This window comes from Gasterosteus aculeatus, chromosome 16, assembly GCF_964276395.1.
Source record: "Gasterosteus aculeatus chromosome 16, fGasAcu3.hap1.1, whole genome shotgun sequence".
In the NCBI taxonomy this organism is placed as follows: domain Eukaryota; kingdom Metazoa; phylum Chordata; class Actinopteri; order Perciformes; family Gasterosteidae; genus Gasterosteus; species Gasterosteus aculeatus.
Window position 1 is genome coordinate 11,982,478 of NC_135704.1, and position 24,390 is coordinate 12,006,867.

A 24,390-nucleotide genomic window follows, 5' to 3' on the forward strand; every position below is an offset into this window, starting at 1 on the left:
CCGATTAGAAGTATCTTCATCCACTGATGATGGCGGCCACCTTTGCGACAAAGCGGAAGGTTGCGGCCATTGCGATGCAGTTACCATACCGAGGCTGAGATTTACCACCTTTCAAAGCCGACACACTAAAGCCTGTTGGTAAGACGTACAGTGGTCATAAAAGCTTCAAGAACAAGGTTAATCAAACAGCGGATGTGTTAGTGTGTGATATGTTTGCTTGACACTGAAATTAATGCTAAATCTAAAGTTTGTTTTTTTCTCCAAAAAAAGGTACAAACAGGTAAAGTCTCTTTGCAACCAGTACATCGACATATTACATGGCTATTTCAACACTGCACATGCACTTTAGCATAATGAAAAACAATAAATGTGTGTGCGTTATATGAAAGGGTTGATTGAATTTCAGCCTGAACGCCAAGCAGGATTCAGTAGTCAAGCAGCATTGGTAGCACTTCCCCATAGTCGCTCCCTCATGTACGCTCGCCTGCGGAGAATCGCCTCCGTGGGGCTGCTGATGATTTCCAAAACACACGGCAATTTTAAAATCCAAGGTAAGCACTGGTTTTTATTACCACGATTCCAAATAAACTAATACATCACCTCGTGATCTTTTTAGCACTCAGTGTCTCGTTCAGGACTGTTCGGGTTTTACAGCATCTTAGAAAAATAATTGGTTCTGTATGTACAACAACAACAATGGTGATAGAAACTTGTTAACAGCATTATGTACAATAACAGTGGTTGACTGATCAATAATTTAGGGAAAAGTCACATTTTGCATGTGTGATGGACGATGTGCTGATATAGAATGACTTCAACGTAACTAAATGTTTGATCAAGCATTAGTATGACAATGACTTGTACATGATATGACAATTATTGAATATCAAATGCAGTTTCAGTTTTTTACTCAAGATGAAAAATGCATTATTATTATTTATTAACATCAAAATAAATCAAACATTTTCTATAAACCAATGAATCAAATACAAACCAACTTTCTAAAGGCACACTTAACTATTCTGTTCTAAGATATTGTCGTTTCGTTTGCAGGAATCAGCAATGATAACACAGCCCAGTTTGAGTATTCCACAACACAGTTATCACTTTGGGAAAACTCTTACATGCATTTAAAACTTTATCTAATCATAGAAAAGGCTTGATCACTTGCTTCTTTCACCTGCACTAATCTGGGAGGATTTTATAGCTGCACTGTTCTGATGTCATTCAGACGATGGTTTGAAATCGTCAGGTTAATATTTTAAATATCATTTAAGAAATTCACCTCAACAACTAGAGCCCAACCAATACATTTTTTGGCTGTTAAGAGCAGGACGATCGCTTGGTCTTGTGCTGTTTGCAGCGTTTTCAAGAACGCTCGTTGCAGAAAAGAACCGCAATCAATGAGCTGCAGGTCTGTAAAATCACTTGTTTATTCAGTTTATCAATGTTGATTTTGTCGCCTGTCCAAATTGTACCAACGTCAACACTGCACGCCCGTTGGTGCAGCAATACACCCGGCAAGTTGCAAGTAGACCGGAAGGACGGTTCTCGAGATATGTAGCATTGGACACACATGGATTCAGATATTCATTCATTCATGGTTCAATTGTGTGTCGTTGAAGTGGCAGAACAACAGAACACTGATAAGGACACCTGATAAAGCATGTATTATTAAGTTATTAAGGATTCAGTTTTTAACATAGATTCATTATTTGTGTTTCATTTGGTATGTAACACCTAAAAATGGGTCCTGCAGATGGCTTAAAACAGGTTGATAGTAAACATTATGTGAGCTTGTAAGTAAGCAGCACATCACGGACACTGACAGCCCCTCACCGCCTCCAGACCTTCTGTGGAAGACTCCCACCCGGAGGCTCCAAGCTTAGATCTACGAATATTTCCAGCTCAGTGTTAAATCCTCTTTTTAAAAAAATGGAAAAATATACAGAATGCCTCGAAATAGCCTTGTAGATTACAGTTTCTTGCACCAAAATTTGAGGGCGTTACATTTCAGCTGGACTTTGAAACCAAATATCAGTTGACACACAGTACGGTTATCACAAAATCCAGCGTTAGTCGGGCTCCATTGACAACACCGCCTCATGTCGTGTGAAGGCAACAGACAATGATATGGAGAGAGGATGAGCCGTCTCGTTTTGAGATCGTACCGATAGCAGACAACATCACGAGGAAGACCATCGCTGAGGTGTGCATGCCCGGCCATATCCGCGTTAAAGATGCATTTCTGTTTAATCGTTTGACAAGCAGCTTAGCGGCGGTCGGGGCAGCGCAGTGGAACCAACGGCATGAATGTCCCCCATGCACAGACCTCACCGCATTGTTCACCCCCTGCCCGGACCAAGCTCCCCGAAAGCCCCCCCCCGACCCCCCCCCCCCCGAAGCTCATCGTGTCCCCTGAGCAGCAGCTGCTGCAGCTTCTCTGAAAACCCAGAGGCCAGCTGGAGCAGGGAATCGCATCCGCGAGGGAAGAAAAGCCGCCGCTGCCGCCGCCGCCGCCGCCGCCGCCGCCACCACTGCTGCCGCCGCCGCTGCTGCCGCCGCCGCTGCTGCCGCCGCCGCTGCTGCCGCCTGGGCCTTTGTGTTTTGGCTGTTACGGGAAAGAGAGGCGTGCGTGCGTGCGGCGAGGGGTGCGCAGAGCCGAGACGGGTCAGGGTGAGGACAGAGCAGTGGGGGGAGACCTGTGAGGGGGGGTCAGACGCTCAGGGTCATGTTGCGGAGCAGCCACTGCTGAGCGCGGCTGCCGTTGCAGTCTCTCAGGGTGGGGACCATCTTGTCCTCCTCAGACGGCATGTCCAAACACTGGTTGCTGTTCACGTGCAGCAGGGTAAGGCGCTGCAGAGGGGAGGACCAAGAGGAATGCAATTAGGCGCAAACACGGCACATGTTGCAGTATGCTTTTAATGTATTGTCCTGCTTGAACCCTTATTTATTGTTTAGGCTGGTTATGTTTTCTCTCTACCGGCATCATTGACTCGAAAAAAAATGTTTGGGGCCCAGAAAATAGCCACAGCTTGTTACAGTCAGTAATTGGAGCTGGAGGAAGAAAAGAAACAATGACAACATAAAGGGAGCAGGGTGCTCGAGTCGGAAAAAGGCGAGAATCAAGGCCCTTATACAACACGACATGCACTCAGGTTGCTCGGAGAATTGAGGTTATTGTCTGCGAGGAGACTGTTGCCTCAAAATGATTTCTCTGTGAACGATAGTTGAGCATCAAAAGGATCCCAAATGTTTAGAAAAATAAGGACACACCAAATGAAAGAGGCTTTCTGCGGCCCCGGTACCAGTGATAAGCAACAACACAGTCTGCAGCCCAGAGCGGGTTTCCTTTGCTTTTGCATCAGTCTTTTATTATTTTACTACTTGCATCCTGAACAAGGGATCAAATTACAGAAAACATTGAACTGAGAGGTGCAAGCAGGTGGTGGGGCTGTAAGAGGAAGCCAGATTCGTTTGAACAAAAATGGACTAATCAACAGACTTGTTTGAATCTTAACTCCTCCACAAATGCCTTTTGGGCCGCTTGGGGACAGCGAGCAGACACGGTGTGGGTGCTGATCATTCAGGTTTCTTTACGCTTCTTGTGAATCGTATGTCCAAGAGTCTTTGTAGCTCGGTGTTGAGTCTCTCTGGCTCTTCAGCTGACTGATCTGGAGACTTTATCCTTGGCAGAGTGACACATTCATTCATTCATTCACGTATATGTGAATTAACATCTCAATGCTAATATTTCTAATATTTCTAACTATTAGCAAAACAGAAATGATGGTAAGTCGAAAAATAACATTTTCACTTCACAGTCACAAAAGGTTTAAAGGAGATAACATGGATCATTTTTCACTGGCACACTAATAGAACACAGCCTTTTGGTTTATTTACACCTTATTAGTTACACCTTCGGCTGATCGTCACACCAATTCATCCTCCAACTCTTTCATCAATATAATTGCCAGTTATTAAATAAGAGTACAAGTGTCTCAGATGACGGGAGTCATTTTCCTTAAAGGTGGATTAGGATTTAAATACTTCTCACCTCAAACAGCCCTGTTATTTTAAGTAAACCACGTCCTCTCAAACGGCTCTGCTGCACAAACTCCCCACATCGTCCCTTCTGTCTGTTCCCTCTTCTATCACACTCACACACAAACCAGAAAAGTCAGAAGACAAGAACAAGCTCTTCTAAAACTGTCCAGACGGCGAGCACCACACAAAATCTCTGGCGACCCGCCACCAAGGCTCCGCAGATATCATCCACCACCGCCGGCTGGAAGGGAGCTGCGGCGGTTGGATACGGGCTTCGATTAACCGTTTATGTACATCGCCGCAGCGGTTACACGCATCCGCAATTTTTACTGCTCACTTGGATTTTAGGCAAAGCAGAAAACAATGGAAAGGGATAAACCGGAGAAATTAAGATAAAATTGTAGGTGCTAATAAAACTAGGACTTTTGTACATTCAAATATTCTATCCTATGAACTCATCCTGAAGCAGTCAGTTTTTTTCTATTTTTTGAATAAACCTTTCTTAATAAATAACAGTCCTTGGTGCGTTTGTTTGAGACAAGGGGCAAAGCAAACAGCTTGACAGCTGTGAAAAGGTTGTGTTTGAGGGGCTAAACAACAAACGCACATGAAGCTCAATATTTTGTGAGATACTATTGTACTTCACAACGCACTGGGGGAGAATGCGTTTGGATCACACAAGGCGCAAACAATCCCAGACAGCCACCGCCGTAATCCAGTTCTACACAACGCATAATAATAATATTAATGTGGCCTGACCTTTAGCGAGTGGATGTTGATCTAGAATCCGGATGCCAACAATAAAAACGGCGCTTTGAACTATTCGGTAGAGCCACAAACGAGACGCATTTATGCTTTGTGAAGTTTGAAAGCAGAGGGATTTAAAAGTAAACTTGTAACAGAAAGTATAACGAAATGAGGTGGACTGTTATCTCAGAAGCCATTTTCTAACTGTGAAAGTCTATGAACAAAGTCTGCACGCAGCATTAGAACATTAGCAGTGGCTTTATGTGTCTTTTCGTTTGAGGAGTAATTCTTCATTAAAACAAGATTGTGCTTTGTTGACTGAGGATATTCAGACTAATGAGCACACAGAGACGCTCAGGCCGCGTTTTATCTCAAGCTATAAAACACCAGGGTCGGACGTTCTCTGCCTAGATACAAAGGAGTGTGCGCACACACACACACACACACACACACACACACACACACAGAGGGCACATTTGTTCAAACAGAACAAGAACAAAGAGAGCCGGTGACTTTCGAACCTTACACACCAGCCAAAAAGAATAAAGGTAGCTCAAAGTTACAATCATTTCCGCCTTGCTTTGTCACAGTATTTCATTTCTAACAGCATCTTGTTAGCTAAATAACGTGTATTTTCAAGGCTTATTTTCTTCTTGGCAGTAGATCTAATCCATCAGTCACTAGAACCAGGCTGAGGCAATAATGAGAATTGTATTTTTTCATTTTGTTTCGTCTAAAGATCCAGACCTGTGTGACGGTGTGTGGGGGGGGTGGAAAAAATATTCCACATTTAATGAAAATACTAGAAATCTTGAGGTCTTGTCCTTTGCTCGTAATTATTTCATGCCTCCTTTGGGGAAGAAGAGAAAACTCCCGCCGCAGCCTCCCAGCAAAGCAACCAGCGTCTCCGCCGCAAGTGTGTGCACAGCTGAGGCCGGCTAATTAAAGTCCCGGTTGAGGAGCAATATCCTTTTGTCACCAAGAAGCCCAGAGAGCGTGCTTCCTGTTTGGCGTGATTTTGTGATGACTCGGGTGTTCTAGAAGGCAGCGCTGCTGCTTTTTTGCTTTTTTTTCTGTGGGGAAACACAAAAGCAGTAGATTCCCTTTGTCTCAAGGCAGAGTCAGGCACCGTCTCATTGGCTCTCGTGTACTTGCTCTCCTCCGGTGATGGCCGTAGCACGAGGCCCTCCGAGCGTGAACAGCAAATCAGGCCATCTAACAGCAGGTCACTCTACTGCCGCAACCCCCGACACACCCCGGCAGCCATGGGAGCTCCTTACCCAATTTACCCCGGTTGCACATAAAGACTGTGGCGAGCTACAGCGAAATTGCTCCTTGTTTTTTTTTTTGGAGGGTCACGAGAGTGCAGGTCTCTTAAGTTGCAAATGGGATATAACTGGAACGGAAAAGGGTAAAAAAAAATTGGATCAAGCGACGGATATGACAAAAATGGGCTGAGCTCCCCAAAAAAATGTTCCTTACAAAAGCATGTAAATAAGCTGCAGAGGCCGAGTGGTGCAAAGCACTGATTATTTGGACTCATTGGGTTTACAATATGCGCACACAGCTGCTGCAGACCAATGGGAGAGCGGCCTGAGAGGCCAGGACCATGAAAGGCAGGTTCACAATGGAGGATCACTTCAAAAGAACTTACAGACAATGGTAGGCCCATTTCAATTAGTCCGCACATAGATAGTCGGCTAAAAATAAACACGGCGGGGGCAGCCGGTGGATTTTCACATCAAAATAAATGATTTGTGCTGGAAAATAAATGTCAAATAAGATCTGATTTGGCGTGGAGATTGGCTAAAGGTCTCGCAGATAGCGTCTTATACACAGAACCATCTTGATGGGACATCTGTCATTGCGCCATGTGGCTTCATACGCTCCTCCTGAAAGGTCACCGGTAAAACCTGCTTAGTGCCTCCTAAAAATTTTGCATGTTATATTCCGACTACTACATGAAATATCGTGACAACAAGCTCGGCATTCCTCAGCCCTCAGCGACTTAAACAAGAAGACATTTTAGCTAATAACAACTACAAAAGGTGCTACTGAAGCCCGAATGGCTCAAACTAATCTACTCCTAACAACGCTCACGACAAACTACGTCACTACCGACCAGCAGCTTCTGCTCTCAGCCTAACTGGTGCTGACCTGCTCACCTCGGGCCCCCCAGCTCAGAGAAAGTAATCAGTGGGACTGAAGTAAAGGCGCCTGGCCACCTCCAGACGCGTGTAGTTGTGCAGGGTCCAGGCCTGCTTGGGACTTTTGCTACACTGCTCCACAGTCGGGCCGTAGGTGCCGTCCTCCAGGCGGCTGATGGTCAGACATGATTGGGTGATGATGTGGAGAAAGGTGTTCTTCTGCGGCGAGCCAGGGGAGGGGGAGCGGAGGGGGGGGGGGACAGGTGGTGGTGACGTTAAGGCAGTCGAACAGTTATTTTTGTGCTTCTGTTTGTTGTTGTTTTTTCTTTATGACAGTTGAATCAGAGAGCTAAAGTTCAATAAACATGTATTATGATTTGACTAAAATGTATTTGCTTCCTCTTTCAAGGAGTCGATACAAACTGTGGGGTCAGTTTCAGATTTGTAAATAGCGTCAGGAAGCACGAATGTAATGTAATGTAATGGCGTTACATGATGAAGGGTTGCAAGCTGTTAACGCCAGGATCTTACCCCTCTCCACTTATATTAAGTGAAGGCGGTATTTGCATTATGTCTTGGTTGTGGGCCAGTCGTGAACAACACCGGGGGGAACAGTCATGGTTGTGAACACATCAGGAATACGGACGGGTCGGGTGTCCCTGTGGACATGAAACTGATGAGCAGATGAAACGTTAATGGCTCTGGAGTTCACCAGGATTCCGTCCCTGTCCATCACACTTGGGCTTAAAATAATCTCGGCCACTGTGAGCGGTGACCCGCCCAGTGCCGTTTACCACAGAGACCAGTCCTCTCACTCTATGAAATATTCAGCGTTCCTCCGTATTAAGAATACACCCAGAGAACACTGTGTAATGAACGGATCTCTCGTAGGGTTTGTTCGCCGCTGACGGAAAGACCTCCCGGCTTCCTCTCCTTGTCATATCCACGTGTCAGCGGCAGGACGTCTCAATCGCTGAGAAATAGCACTGTTTTCAGTGCAGTTCTTTCTAACCGGCTCATGAATTGTTGATATAAGAGATTTTTGTGTTGTATAATCCCAAATGTGCTTTGAGTTCTGAGTCAGCAGGGCTTGAGGAGAATATTTTTGTTGTCTTAGGGGATTCAAAATGTCTTTATGCTGTTTCCATCTTTCATTGAATAATGTCATGGTAAGAATATTACAGCTTGCATAACCAGGAATAATAAAACCGTAACAGTTCTCTTAGGCTTTGACAGTCATCTAATTGTTTTTTTCACGTCGGTGCCACTATAAATAAACAATGAGTCACTCACACATTTGTATGCTTTGTAAATACAGTGTCTTGCCACAGTGAATTGTACAGACCATAAGCTATTTAATGCGCCACAAAACAATGCAGAATGCATTGGGATTGTTTTTCTGATAGGCAGGTGTTTCTATTATCAATTTATATAATGTATTATATAATAATATGGTGGATTAAATATGAGAATAGCAGCACAAACTACACCCTCCACAGTGAAAATACACTTGGACCATCACCTTTATAAATATATATATATATATATATATATAAAAATATGTATTTTATTGTTATGTTTTGTGAATATGTTCTGTTAGACTGCGTTGGTTTTAGAGGCTTTTTAAGTTTATTAACATTTTTTATAATAATGTGTAATGTTAATGTTAAATAAAATGTGTCTCAAATGTAACATTTCAGTCCTCCACAAAGACGATTACGTGAACGATCTAGTCTACTGACACCTTACGGGGGGTGGAGGGGTGGGGGGGGTAAACCACAACACCCGAATCACAGGACTATGGAGCAACAATCAGGGGCGATGACTTGAACCGCTTACCTCAAAATCATAATCCCACTTGCCAACATACTAAGTGGAAGGAGAGAACGTGAGAGGAGAGACACAGATGCTGTAGTGGAGAAAGCAACTTCTGTGCGGTTGAAACAGCTGACATGCGGCGCCGCCTGGTGGCGGTAAGAGTACACTGCTTCTCCCACTTCTCACTACCCAAATCCACCCAAATCCACCCAAATGGCACAAATAACAAACCCTTTCATCAGCGGCACACGACAGCAGCCTGGTTTTAAAATATTTGGCTGCTGCGGGAATTTGGACCTTACCTCAGCGTCATACTCGAACATCTGATTCCCCTTCATGTGGTGACACTTGAGCATGATGACGGGTCCGTTGAGGCGGGAGACGTCCAGACAGAGGTCGTCTGTCCTGATTTCTTTATCCGCCGTGTAAGAAAACACCTGGAAAGCCAGATGTCTCTCTCAGAAAATCAAATCATCAACAGCACAGCTAGAAACATGCTGCACAGTGTCTGTGACACAACGATATGTCAATGAGTTGCACATACTGATTGATACTTATTTGTGGTTTTATTTATTTATGTTTTTTTAGTTGCTGTACAAAGTGAGGGGTGTGAGTGCCATCTACGCCCTTGTCCACATTTGTGTATCATTTTACTGAGTGCAGCTCACACACAATGTCCCAGTTTCAAGAGGGAACAATAATTCTTGGCCTTAAGGAATAACCATCCTTCACAATGATCCACAGCATGGAGCCCACACACATCTAAAAGTAACAAAGCCTTCGTTTGTTCAATCTAAACAAGGTTATAAATTCCGCTCATAAAACACTATTCTCCTAAAGAACGTGTTCAGAACACCTTGTGTGCATGTAGTTGAAAAGGCAGATCCAGACTACAGACTGAACACATTCCTCACCTGGTTTCCTCCCATGCCGTGACAGTTGAAAAAGCCAACTTTCTCGTTCTCCTTTCTTCCCATGTTGTCCACACACTGGTTGGTCTCAACATTTCTGATCTAGAGGCAGAAAATCGGGAAAAGGGGATAAAAACAATTCAACAGTTACTTTAACTCTCATTTGAAATACTCATTCGCAACTAAACCAAACTAAAGCCAATGCGAGCCTGCTTTGTTTTTCTTATGAAAAGGGAATTATTCATCTGCAAAATTGGTTTCCAGTGTAGTTGTTAGTGTTATTGGAGGCCTTTGAAATCTGCTTTATCACATACATTGTGTCACCAGATCATGTTAATATGATATATAATATAATAGTATGTATAATATAGAACTTCTACATTCAGAGCTAAAACTGCGCTTGCTCTATATGTGCCAGAGCGTCTTATCATGGCTATCACGCAGGAACAGAACGGCGTTCATAATGAAGTGATATAAAACCTAATGGTTTCAGCTGTTGAAGAACTGCTGACTGTGTGTTATGGAGGATGATAATCAGCTGGGAGAGGTCTGCTTTAGAGGAGAGCTGAGGTGCTGCAGTGGATAGAGAGAGAGAGAGAGAGAGAGAGAGAGAGAGACTCAGCTTGTACTGCAGCAGAGCAGAACAAATTAAAATCCTCTCATCCTCAGCTGTATGAATGTTGGGAGATTACAAGCTCATATCGCCATGCGTTCTTCAGCTGACATTACTATTGTACAGGCAGCCCGGTGCGTGTCGGTGCTGTCGAGGCGACGCCGCGGGCATCGGGAGGCAAAACCAGGTCACTCAGAAACTTTTCTGTGTGCATGGAAACTAACTAATGAAAGGAATTATCTCGAAAACAATCAATTAGTTATCTCGGTTTAGCAGCAAATTATCGCATAATTCCCACAAATCCCCTTACTGATTTCTAAGGAAACTACTTTGTAAGTTCCATCTCTTATTAAATCGCTTATTAAAGTGATCATCCGACAAAAATTGTCCAGGGTTTTTTATTCGGCTTTGTCCTGAATAAATCATTTTTGCCACACTGCGTAGAATGTAAGCACCAGCATTATCTCTGCTGCCCAGCATTCACAGCAGAACTGTGTAAACATCAATACCGTGGTTTGTTTATCCTACGCGTCCAATATGAGCAGCAGCAGGATGTTTGTTTTTCTGAAGTATCTCACAGCGATACAAGGACACATCTCACTGAATGCGGATGAAGGCAGCCTGCTTCTATCATTTTGCTGCATCATAGGGGCTCAGGAGTACGAGAAGGCTCATACTTCACCAAGTGAGTAGTATCTTCTTGGGATCTGGGAGTCCGGATAGATGTTTTCTAGATACCAGGCAAACGGCTTGCACTTCAAGGCCCCGCGGAGGTCTTTACGGGAAGAAACGTCTCCGTAGTCCACGCGCATCACACCTGCAGGTGAGACGTCGAGACAAGGATTCAGATGTATGCGTCGGTGAACATAGTCAGCCAGTTTGTTACAGTATTTACATATTTTACTCCACAAAATAGAGGACCAGGCATAATGTCCTGCACCATCAGGACTAACCACTCAAGTGAGAAATTAAAAAAACACTTTGCAAGAAAATAGCGTGGGTTGTGAGAGAAGGACCTCGTCCACATACAGACACTGAAATCACCTAATTTCGCCAACAAGGAGGTGTGAGGAAGCTAATTCAAAACAGTATATTTTCAGAGCTCTTTCAGAAATGCAACAATGCAGCAATTGTGGAGTACTGTGTGCCATGATGCATGTTATTTTAGCCAAAAAGGGGACTTACATAATGTATCAGCCTTGATGCAACCGAAGACAGAGGATTATACTGCGACTGGGCACAGACACTTACGCATATGGATGGATTCTCTCCAGAATTAAGGATTCATGGCTTGCATGTAGATATAGATCCAAGGTGGTAATCAATTATGAAAGGGTGGGATTGCAATGAGGGAAAATACAACACATTAACCGTCAAACACGGGCCGGGCAGCAACTTTTGTTGCAGCTACAAGGTTTTACAATTTAAACCGAGAAATAGACATTTCTGAAGGACACTCCTCCTCTGCTGGTTCTCCGCTTCTTCTTCTTCTATCTTTCCCTCTCTCTGTTGATTCTGTGCATCACGTGCAGCAAATGATGAAAAACCTCTTTGATCTTCAAGTCACCGGAGCGCACGAGAGACGAGGAGGGAGATACACTTTTAATTGGATCACCGGATGCCACTCCCAACCTCGACCCGAGCAACACACCGCCTTCCTCCGCCTGCCAAAAAGTGAGGTCTGGCAGCAGCATGGCCCAGATCATTCTCCCTGCTCTCCTGGAGGAACAGACGCTCTTTGAAGGGCCACAAAACAGACAGACAGACTCATCCATCACAACCCCACGGCTCCGTATGCAGTGCACACCTTGGCCCGCGCGACCGCGAGGAGGAGAAGGTCTCGATTTGAGCCGCGAGGCCGGCAGACCATCGGATGATCCCTCACAGGTTAAAACAACTGACCAGAGATATCTGTCTGCTGAGGGGTAATGACAACAACAAGTCGACAGATGGAGAGGTTGGCATATATCAATCTGCACTGTCCTATTGTTCTAGTTTGTCCGTGTGTGTGTGTGTGTGTGTGAGCTTTGGCTAAGAGAAGTCTGTGATGGATATGAAACCATGAAATTATTCTTTTCAAAGTTCAGTTACAAGTGCGTCTGAAAGTAGAACTGAATTAATCGTGCTTTCAAGATGGCTAATGCTGCACTCAACTCCAATGTGGGGATTCACTGGTAAATGAGCAAGATAAAAGTCCTATGCGAGACAATGAAAGGATCAAATAGAGCGGACGAGTCTTTCCTCTTCCAACCGATTTGCTGGATGTCGTATCGGCGAGCAGCAAACGGGGGGTTGAACGTCTTTTAAATCCCCGACTGAGCCGACTGAAACTTTAAAAACACGCAGAATTCATTTGGCATCGGCCGTCTATTACTATCATTCCAGAGGCGGAAAGGTGCAGCCAGAAAGGGGCTTCACAGCTCCGTACCTGGTGATATGATATAGAAGAAGTCTTTGAAATCATCCATCCAGACTTCGGCCAGGCGCCTGTTGTTTTTGTTGATGACTTGGCCGGTTCCTCCGGGGAAGCTGTACGGGGTAGCCTTCCGGAAGACGTGGCCCACGTGGGAACATGTTACTATTTCCAAGGAGCCGCCGCACTGCCAAATCTGCAGACACATTCAAAACAATGGAGCTTTATGTAGCGCAGAGGGATGAGAGCAGAAAAATACATTTCGATACAAACCGAACGGTGGGTTCAGATTCAGATTAAGAGCGTTGTATCGATGCTCTTAATCTGCAAGCAGGGAGGTGTAAACAGACAAACCATGTTCTTCCCAAACACTTTCATGTGTTTTCTTGATAAACATCGAATTATGATGAAGAGTGGATGTGTATCACCGGTAGACCGGATTAAGAAAAAAAGCAATAAACAACTTTATCCTGGGTTTCATCATTCACAAAGAGGTTCCTTTGTGAAATCTCTAGTTTCTCTTTTAACCTCTATTTCATGGTCCAGGAGACGGAGCGGGTCTTTAGTCAGGACGTAATCTAGTAAATTGTCACCGCTGCCATCTTTGTCATTTCCATTCAATCCCACATTAACCTACACATGAATCACTTTGCAATTCTAGGTGAGTAAATAATAACATACCAGGCTTAGAAAAACATGCAATTGCAACTCAATATACAAGTTGAACTATGCTTAAAATTGTCAGGGTGTGAGGTTGGAAGGCAGGACTCAAACGCAGACTTGCGGCAAACAAAAGACTTTAATAGTCACAAGGATCAAAAAACACCGGAACTGGGGGCAAACGCACACAGGCAAGAGACTACGACGATCCAAGACGAAAGACATGCGTGGCAAAAGACAATGACGCGACCAGTGACACAGGAGACACACGGCTTAAATACACAAGGGAGGTGCAGGTGATTGGACACAGGTGGAAACTATTAGACAATCACAGGGGACAACGGGACAAGGCAGGAAGTGAAGTTACCCGGGGACACAAGTGGCAGAAAACTACAAAATATAACATGAAGTGAACCACACCGTGACAAAAATGGCATTAAAACGTTCAATCATGAGTTTGTTTTAAGAATCAAACACATCTTTTACAGATAGGACCCATTGTGAAAAAAACAAGGAAATTATAAGGTAATCACGAAGTCCTGCATAAATAAATGATAAATGCATAAATAAGTGGCAGCAATTGGGATTCTGTTCTTTGTTACATAAGATATACATTTTAAACCGTTCTACCATAATAGCAAAGTCATTCCATAAGACAATATTGTGATTGTGTTTAAATCGCAATCAGCAATAAAATCCTTATACTGTCCCATCACATTTTTTCCCCTTTTCCCATCAAAACATGGAAATGTGAAGAAATTCTAAGCGTAACTAAATGATTGTGCCGTTTTTTTGAGAGGTAAAGACATCTCATGTATTACAAGGAATCCTCTTTCCCTGCATTTCCTTATGAATCCCTCAATTGAATCTTAAATGGAGATGCATCAACAACCGAATCCTCTCCAGTCACTTACTCGAAAGGACATTTCCAGGTTCTCTCCACCCCAAATATCCATCCCCGGATCGTAGCTGCCGATTTCTTCAAAGTATGATTTGTCTATGGAGAATAATCCTCCTGCCATGGTCGGAGTCCTGCAACAAAAGCAAAACCGTACTTTTGAAAAATGAGTATTAGTTACGTAGTTACATTAAGAAGATAACAAAAGACCAATTTGTTGGACAATTTGAAACAAAGCCTCAGAGGGGCGATTACTTTCATCTTTTAATTCCTTCTATGTTAAAGTCGGCCCCTAATTAAGAATTTTGTTTGTTGCCGGTAGTGATTTGCATGATACAGATGACAAATTGTGCTTAGCTTTGTGTAGCCTAAAAAAAGGCAACTGTCAGTAGAGTTTCTGTGTTTCTCTTTTTTTAGAATAAATGAGCTCATACATACTTGGGCTTCAACAGAGCACAATCAAAAGCAGCAGGAGACAATTTAGGCGGATGTTTTTCATCAGTGGCATACGCAGGGGAAAGAAGATCTATTTATATCAGCAGGATAAAAATGTCCCTTTTGATAAAAAACGAATTTGGGTGGAGAAACAAACTCTCCACGTCTCCGCTGTAGCCTGCTGACAACCAACATCGATCAACTTATCTTGTGTCATTAGACCTCATTTTTCAAATCGTTAATCAAAATACGTGGCAAAAGTGAACAGTTGGTCCTCTGACAAACGATGGAGAGCTCTGAAGGAGGACGTTTTGTTTGTGTACTTGACGGGCAGAGTCCGGTCCCCCTTGCGTCGGTCCATCTCGCGCTGGGGAACTGGGTACCAGCGGAAATTCAGCTTCCAGTTGAATCCCCCGTAGGTCATGTCGGAGCCGGCCATGTACTCGAACGTCTCGTCGCTGATGACATCGATGATGGGGCACACCACCGCTGACCTGGAGGACACGAAAGAACACAACGTGAGGTTCAATGCTTATTCACAAATATACAAAACACAAAGGACAGGGATTTACAAACAGGTTACAGCGGGTGAGCCGGAGCTCTACGGGACTACATCCAATTGTTATTTGTATCATGGATTATTTTGTAGATTTATCATTTATCATTGTGGAAAGAATAGCTGGAAGATTTTCACTGAGCTGGATGTTCGCTTAAATCACTTATTGATTAATGAAATCAATGACAATGAACACTTGAATCTCTCAAATCCTGTAAACACACTGTGCAATAACACTATATAGTCACTGTCCTTACTGTGGATTTGTGATTTCATTGTTATTTTAATATTGCTTATTTTAATACTTTTAATACGTTTTTGATCTTGTTTCTATTTCACTGTCTTGTTTGCACTTTAATCTACGCTGCTGCAAATCCTGTGAATTTCATCGCAGCAGGATTAATAAAGGATTATCTTATCTCATTCTATGAAAAGTTGAGTAGAGGAGAACATAAATGGACTTGCATCGTTCTAAAAAGGCATCTTCAAATCTCTTGTTTTGTTTTTGGCAGACGGAGCAAACAATCACAACGATGTTACACAGAGAAAGGCAGCAAATGACCTGCTATAAGGTGATATTGTTGTTCTTAGAATTGGAAATTTTTTTCCAAACTTCATTATAAAAGGTCCTTCCAACCCTTCTTGACATCCACCAAAACATCCTGCATCATCAATTAATTCAACTGGCTGTGTGATTACTTTCTCTCTGCACCATCTCATCAGTCTGCAGCCACATTTATCGACATCCATAAACGTACAGCAGCCTTCAGTTAAAGCGTAATGGCTCCATGATATAATAGTCTGAGTCACATGATACTGGTTTCTTCCTGAGGGAAAATGAATGTGTCTGACCTCAGATATGAGAGAGATCGCAGCAGATTCCATCCACATTCTCATAAATACACCCCGCATAAACCTTGTTTAAAAGACCCTCAAAACATAGCTAATGACCTGATGGATAACACGTTGCCACTTTAAACTTTAAAAAGTCTTATTTGTCTCTGAAAATACCCGTGTCCACTTTAATCTTGTATTAACCAGTTTCTACTGGCTCAAGTTTTAGCAAGAAAATGAAGCTACAGTAATTGGAGCTTTTTCTCTCGGGCAGCAGCAGAAGCCGACGATGCAGAGTGACCATCTTCTCCCATCAGCAGCGTCCGGAACCGACGGTGTATTCATGACTCATAGTTTGCTGTCCCATCAATATTCAGACGGAGGTTGGGCTCAAGCATTCCATGGTGCAAATGAAGTGAAATGCGATAGTGCCCGTGCTGTTAAACCACGATTCAGGCAAAAGATGAAACTGGCCGACAATGAGAACGTCATGAGACTTAAATCAGTTATCAGTTCAATGTCGTCGCTCCATCTGAGCCGCTCACTGGGGTCCATTTTGGCTCCTACCTGTCCTCTTTGATGCGCGCGAGCAGGGGCTCCAGCCAGCCGACAGTGCACTCGCAGTGAGCGTCCAGGAAGGTGATGACCTGCCCTTTGGTGGCGGCGGCCCCCCTCAACCTGGCTCTGATTAGACCCGAGCGCTGCTCCATCCTCAGGATCCTCACTGGCAGCTCCAGGGTCCGCACATAGTTCTCCAGCTTCCTCTTCAGGAAGTCTGAAAGCAAAACAACAGACATTTTAGCAAAAGTGCACTTGTAGAGGAGTTAAATTCAACAGAGTTGTTTCTCAGTTTTGAGAATTGTTGTAATTTTTCTAAATTAAAGTCTCATTTTAAAATATTTCGGATTGAAATGTCGGTATTGAAATGTGTTATCTTGAATGTCACGAATCAAGAATATAATCGACTGATTAATTACAAACACAAATTGTTAATTGCAGAGTTCTGTGTGCCATTTCGTTTGCAGTGATCATCAGCATGTTCCAGCTGAAAATGCACATCCCGACTATCCCCGACTACGGAGTGTAGATTTCCAACCTCGCTCGCTGGCATCGTCGACGAGGACGATCTCCACCAGCAACTGTCTGGGCGAGCGCTGGATGACGCTGTGAACCGTCCGCAGCAAGGTGCTCCACGCCTCGTTGTGAAACACGATGACGATGCTGGTGTTTGGCAGCTCATCCGGGTACAGCTTGGTCTTACAGCTGAAAAAAAATCAAATCAAATCAGGAAAGTGGACTTGAACAAAGTCAAACCGCCAGTATCGCTGAGCTACAGGTGTGAAGAAAGTCTAATATGACGCCCGTCTATTTATAACTTGCCGTGATAAATCGCATATCTGCAGTCTGAGTTCGAGTCGAATAGCAATTCCACTATTCATGATTACTTCATTATACGCCCTTACATTCCTGCCAGGTCTAAGGTTTGCAACCACTGTTTTAAAGTATTAGCAGATTGTTATAACTAGAACCCACTAACTATAACCATATGAAAAAAAAGCTTTTTGGTGACATATCACCCTTTAATCCCGTAGAATCACACACATTTGCTTCTTGTACCGTGTTTAATTATGAATGTTAACCAAAAAATAAATAATGAATCATTTCAACCAATAAAAATCCATTTAAGCAGCCAAACTAAATTAAACAATGCCTTACCCTAAAAAATACCCAGTCTCAATATATTGGTCTAAGACAACGGTGTTTTTTTCCTGCGGTAGTCACATGGGTTTTCTACTCCCAGACTCTCAGTGTATTATGCGTCATACGCTCACTGACAAATATCTCCAAAGAAAGTTAGAAAAAGTCAAACCGGCGTTGACAGCCATGTCAGCACGTCCACTCGGCGGCCGGGCCGTCAAAGCCAAAGAGTGAGAATGTGTGACATTTTTGCCGCCGTCGGCGTGGTTGATGTTGAATAATGAATGAGCTGCATTACAGAAGAGGAGGAGGTGGATGACCGGGGCAGGAGGAGGTGTAGGTGGGAGGCTAAAGGAAGCCGTCGGGAGTAGAAAGCGTTGCTAGTTCGGTCACGTCCATTCAAAGTGACAGCACTGACTGACACAACTGGGCCAGTAGGTTTCCCCCGCGGGACAAAATGTTACTGTTTTTCACAGGCGACTGTGGTGGAAATTGTGGATTTTCCCCTTGTGAGAAATCAAAAGTATCAGAGACTCGCTTATGATAACTAGAATATAGGAAAAATCATAAGAATACAGAAATCGTCAACACAAGCCTCAAGTACAGACAGAAGTCAAATGACTACAATTCAGCTGAAAAGGGACAGAATGTTCCTTCCCCCAAAAGGAGCAGACTGGCCCCTCTGCACGGGTCACAGTCACTTACCAAGCAAAGAAAAGCTGTGTTCTGTAACACAACCGCTGGGATATTTATGTTGAGAAAAATATGCATATAGAAATTGTTGCAATAATAACTTTTTTTGGAGTAATATAGGTCTTCTTTCACACGTTGCAGGGGAAATGTATATTTGCAAAGTCTCAGAGAAGGTGTTTTCTTGGGATAGGCAAGATTTGCATACAAATCTGCGTAACGTAGGTGTGAAAAAAGACATTCAACGTGTCCCATTCCTCATTGTGTATCTGAGTGGCAGAGCCTCTGGCAGATACTTAATGAAAGTGCTGTGGAGAACTGCGTTCGGTTGGAATATTTAAACATGAATCACTTGGTGATGCCTCTGAAAGAGGCAAAAGTCGGTGCACATCAGCCGCCTGAGACGATCAAGCTCATGTTTCACACAAATTGCTCCTTGGATTTTCATTAGGAGCTGGAATGGATTTTGAGTGACAGTAAACAAAACCTCCCTCCCCTTCTAATGTCAGGCCTAATGTACACACCAGAAATTCCGCATTGAAATGGTGCCTAGAATTAGAGATGTCCTATCACATTAGATAAAGTTATGAAGACCAATAAAAACTAATGGACTAAATGAACAGTCTTAGAATTACTCTAATCATCTGAATAATAATAAAGAGTATTTAGAAATAACGACGAAAGAAGGAGAAAGCGTTAGCCGTAATGTCATCTTTTTGATATAGAAACGCCGTGGAATGTGCGACTGGCATAAAAGGCAGTAAAGTTTGCAGGACGACGGACTGTGTAATGCTGCTCTGTCAGGCGTGTTACGGTGTTAAAAGCGCCAGTGGTGTGATTCACAACATGCATCTTGAAGACGCCCGAGCTGACGCACCCATCCAGCCTCACGTCCGGCAGACTCCTGTTGAGGGCGATCATGTCGCTGGCCATCAGATTGAACTGGTTGATCTTAAATAGCTCCTTCATTTTCTCCTGGCTGTCCTTGGGGATGTTTACGGCCTTGCCCATCTCCCCCGGACCTTCATGGCTCCGCGATATCACCGCTGTAACATAGCAGAGGAAAAACAGGGGGATGTCTTATGAGGAATCCAACCCTTTAATGATTTATTTTCACTGAGAAGTTGAGAAGTAATGTCAAGCTTCACTGTACAATTCATCGTTATATGTGTGAGGTCTATTCTTAATGAGGAAACCATTGAGGAGAAAAAATACTTTGTTAGAAAATCCCTTTAAATTGCAAATGCGCCACATCTCCTTTTGAAATGGGAGTGCTGACTGAGCTTGTTCTAAACGTTGGAGAAAGAAGTTAATAAACAGCTATTTTATTTTTTAAGGATTCAGAGGATTAAGAGTGCAAAAGGTGAATAAAAACGTATGTGCTGTTTTGACAAAAATTCAAAAACAAAAGCCTTATTAAGGGAAAATGATCCTTAGATTGTAGAAATCTGCTGTTCTGACAAAAAAGTGTGTCTTATCCTTTTTTTTAATTCTAAATAAGTCCACAGCAAGTGGATGAACTACAGATGAACGCATTATCCATGCATCTTATAGCAGAGGGGAATGCAGCAAAGTATGCTGTTCCATCTCCATCCTCTCGTTAAAGTAGACAACTATTCCAGATTAATGTGCAGGTACCAAACATGTGTGTTTTAAGACAAATTAATGTACTAGCAGCATTTTTCTGTACAGGGAATGTGCACGTATGAAAGGTATGTTGTAAGTATGTTGTGTCCTCGTCTGAATGAATGATGTGTCTTGGGCAGTTAATCACTGCACAATGTATGTATGCGAGCTATATATCATAGCATGGCATTGCTGCTGCGCAGTCAGCTGCCTTCACCTATGGTAAATAACCTTCCACAGATTTGTGACTGTCCTCTCTTCAATAATCTGCAGTGATTTCCATGAAAGGGGGACACACAGTTCTCATTAGCTGCAAGATCCCAGGTTAAGCGGATTCCCGATGACCTCTCACGGAGATCTGGGGTGATAACCTTGTCTGATCTTGCTCTTTTGTTTGTGGTGCTGCTGACGCTCTGGCTTAAATCTGATGGACGAAGCTCAAGAGCTGAGCTGGATGATTGAAGAGTCCATCAACCAAACGCCTCTCCAATCCATCAGTCTATAGGTTCTGATGAAAACAAGACATTACTTTTTTTGGGGGGGGAAAACATACTTTTTCTTTCCCCATAACATGTAAAATGTATTATAAAAGTGTAAAATGATACATACATGATTAAAAGCTGAATATGAAAGTGGATCACTGAATAATGTATGTAATATCGGGTGTAAGCAAGAACTGCAAAACGCAGAATATGTCGTGTTTCTTTTGAAGGAGACGTTCCTCTGCCCTTGAAATAAAACAGACCACTGTAATTCCCACATGACGCAGATGCATCATTGGTTCAACCTGGAACGCTAGAAAACAACGATAAACCACGATATAATCAAGCAAGTAATTTGTTTATCACGGATCACCGTGATCTGAGGAATAACATCATGTTGTACTGGGAACAGACTAAAGCCATTCTTCGTTTTTTAGATGGAATGGAACCCCAAGAAGCAAAGACTTATGATTGATTGACACTTCACAGCATGATCGGAGCACAGAAAAATGTTTCACTCAACTTTCTGATTTATAGCCCGTCTGTCACACAGTGAGAAGTGTGCAGCGTGACTTTGTGGCTTCATGTCATCAGCTTTAATTGAAAGTGACTTGTAGCCTGTAGCGTTGTTGAATGTTCTGTAAGATTTATGAAAAATGTAAAAAGAAGAAAATTCTGCGTAGTACCGTTATTCATTGACCAAACATTTCTATTGATGAATACACTAACACATTTTAGTGTTCACTATTCAGCATAATCAAAATGAAACTACTTAAGGACTAAAATGATGTGTAAATGTGTAACTAAATTATTTACAAATATTCTTTGTTACTTCCTAATATAAAATGTAAACTATTCAATCGCGTTTAAATATAAGGTTTACTTCTCGTCACCTGTTACGCACGAACTGAAGTGTTTCATTGCATAATTTCTTAGTTAATGTTCAATCTGCAGTAATTATATAAACCCTGGCTTAGTTAAGTGTAACTAAAGATCACACAATGTAATAATCACACAGACTCTCCACCTTGTTGCTTTCAGTGTGTATTTCATGTCATAAATGAAACCATTTGGTAAGAGGATTCAGCGAATATTCCCTCATCATGACTGTAAAGTATTTGATCTGACTTACCTGAATACTAAACCATTCAAAGAAGTTAGTTCAAATAAATAAAGTCTAGAAATAGGAACTGTCCTCGGGTCAACCAATGTCGGCGCCTGCAGCTTTATGCCGAGCCATTACAGTGAGAAGCTCTTGCAGGCAGCGAGTCTGAGAAACAATAACTCACATTTCAGTGCTGAACAAATATAAGTGCCACCTGTCTCTCTGTCAACCCGTCCATTATGTGATGAATTTGCTCATAATTGTGACCGATTAGCAAAAGATGTGCAACTCTAAAATCTCTAACGACATTTGTGCTACGCGTGAGCCTTCTCTACACAATGTTTCATTGTTTAAATGTTTTGTGAGCGCTCCTCTCGTCAAGGTGCACTAAAGACATGAATCTGCGTGCAGATTGTACTCAACACTTTTCATTCTCATTTCCCTTGCAGGAAAAGGTCTGCAGTGGTGCACAGCTGGAGGCTCCATCACAAGCATCTCACTTTCCTTCACAGTTTACCTCGCCTCTTCCCTCTGCTGGCGCCGCTCCACTTTCTTCCTGCGAGTCGGACCCAGCTGGCATTACATTATATCAGAAAATCTTCCGCTGAACCCAAAGCCACAGCGGGCCATGAACCAAAACGCCCCGCTGCATACCGCTCGGCTGTCCTGATTTGCAGAGATGCACCGACAAGTCACCGATATACAGTACCAGTCAAAGGTTTTCTCATTTTGAATGAGAAAATGTGTCCAAAACGTTCGACTGGTACTGTAGGTTTGATAATGACTCCCTAAGCTGAGAATGGGGAAAATGTGTTCTTTTCAATTCCATGTTTAACTATTTAATTTTATAGTGCAATTATAATTATTGTGTGATTTTGGAACAAATTATCTTGCATATTAAAAGTGTACTCTTGAATTGTCTACCCACTGATGGGCGCCACTACAACTGCGATATACAGTGAAAGTGAGGTGATGCTCACATAAAGATCTGAGATACCAGATGAGGATGAGAAGATTTGCAAGACATGGAAGTCTAATGGTATGAGTGCCTAAAGGAAAATCAAACACATATGGATGCTATTTATGCGCCTTTTCATTGCATATAAATTGCAAATTACTAAAATATATATATATATATACACACACACATACAATAAACATAATAAACATAAGTGCAGTGATTTGCAGAAGAAGCACAGCCATCCAGCACCGACAGTCACTAAATAACATTTAATTTTCAAGGATATCAGACTTTTTATGGGGCTGATTGTGGTTAATAAAAAATCCCTTGCAGGGACGCAACACACACACACACACACACACACACACACACACACACATCTGTCTTTGCAGAAACGGCAATGACCTGCTAGATTCTCTTGAGATTAAAAACACTTTATAAAGCCCAGAGTAGGTTTAGAAGTCTAGTTCTCTTAGGCCACTTGAATTACAATTTTGTGATTATGGAATTTTTACCCGATGATGCTAATATTATACTGCCTGGTGCCTGTCCTAGTTATAATACCCACAGAAACTGTTGGTGTTTCAGGGTACATTCCAATTTGGGATTGTGAAAAGAAATAGAAAACTGTAGGTATGAAATATGAATTTCTTAGTATGACAATCTGTTTCCCCAAAGTCCACCTCTTGAATGGATGGGCAGTAAATTACCTGCTGCAGACAAGAACCTATGGTGTAATTGGTTTCAGCAGCATTCTTTCCATTACACATTATATCACTTTACATTAGTTTGCAAACAAAACGTAAAACCTTATATAGACATAACGGGTAGGTCCAGCGGCCATATAGTTAATTATTGTCAAACTTAAAATCACTGGGGGGAGTTCAGGGGTGGATGCACTAAAAATGATCTCAAGGCAGACATTCTTTAAAAGGTTATTATCAACCTGGCAATGAGCAGAGTGGGATCAATGCCCCGCTTGTCTAACTGGATTTAACGGAGTAAAAACTGCCTGTACGGGACGTCACACTACGTGCAACACATACTAAAGTTGGTACATGTTTAGCCTCTTGTAGCTTATGGTTTAGCAGCAGTCTCTATACCGTGTTGTTCAGTGAGAGCCACCATAATCGACAGATTGGCAGTTTTCCAGTAAGAAAGCTACACAAATGACAGACAAACAAGGTCAAGTTGCTGAATACAGATACTGTGCAAAGAACAAGGAGTAAATCAGTCAAGAGGCCTGAAAAACATGCACACACGTACACGTGGACACAAGACGCATAAAGCGTCTTCTGCATGTGTAGATGGGAAAATGTTCTGCACACAGGTGAGCAACTGCTATCAAAGACTTTTTTTTAGCAAATTCTTTCTCCCTAATGGATGGAAGTGGGATTGAGTGGGTCAGACATCCAATAAATGGATGGATAATGGATTCTCAACATGCCAACGGGTGAGCCAAAGCTAACTGTGTAAAGTAACGTTTTACCGACAAGCAATATTTAGGAAATTAAGCAATGAGGTCATCGGCATTATCATTGATAACGGTCCCTTGTAAACCACCGATCCGAACTCAAAGACGAGCTTGGGATGTTTTCACAGCAACATAAATATATATTAGAGATGAATTTATGACCTGTTTACAAGACCTCCAAATGCCTTATAATAATAATAATAATAACACATGGGGGCACACATATGCATGAAGATGCACTAACAGCGTTCACGCTGAAGCTCATTTAACAGCAC

At 42.7% G+C, this 24,390-nt stretch overlaps 1 protein-coding gene across 6 annotated transcripts in view; it reads right to left on the reverse strand.

The window, feature by feature from the left end:
* Positions 1-545: 545 nt before the first annotated feature.
* Positions 546-24,390, reverse strand: part of galnt13 (polypeptide N-acetylgalactosaminyltransferase 13) — a 29,087-nt gene continuing 5,242 nt past the window's right edge. For 2 of the 6 annotated variants that reach the window (XM_078091138.1, XM_078091136.1), the window contains exons 3-14: positions 19,345-19,513; positions 17,176-17,342; positions 16,647-16,854; positions 15,013-15,183; positions 14,271-14,388; positions 12,712-12,892; positions 10,961-11,100; positions 9,674-9,772; positions 9,062-9,196; positions 8,781-8,810; positions 6,960-7,160; positions 546-2,856 (exon numbers count right to left, since the gene is read on the reverse strand). In XM_078091138.1, coding sequence (XP_077947264.1) covers positions 6,975-7,160; positions 8,781-8,810; positions 9,062-9,196; positions 9,674-9,772; positions 10,961-11,100; positions 12,712-12,892; positions 14,271-14,388; positions 15,013-15,183; positions 16,647-16,854; positions 17,176-17,342; positions 19,345-19,513 — 1,604 coding nt within the window. In that variant the 3' untranslated portion in view covers positions 546-2,856; positions 6,960-6,974. Of the gene's footprint in view, positions 2,857-6,643; positions 7,161-8,780; positions 8,811-9,061; positions 9,197-9,673; positions 9,773-10,960; positions 11,101-12,711; positions 12,893-14,270; positions 14,389-15,012; positions 15,184-16,646; positions 16,855-17,175; positions 17,343-19,344; positions 19,514-24,390 lie in introns of those variants that run through there. The other 4 variants (XM_078091137.1, XM_078091139.1, XM_040201808.2 and 1 more) reach the window with 4 other exon arrangements.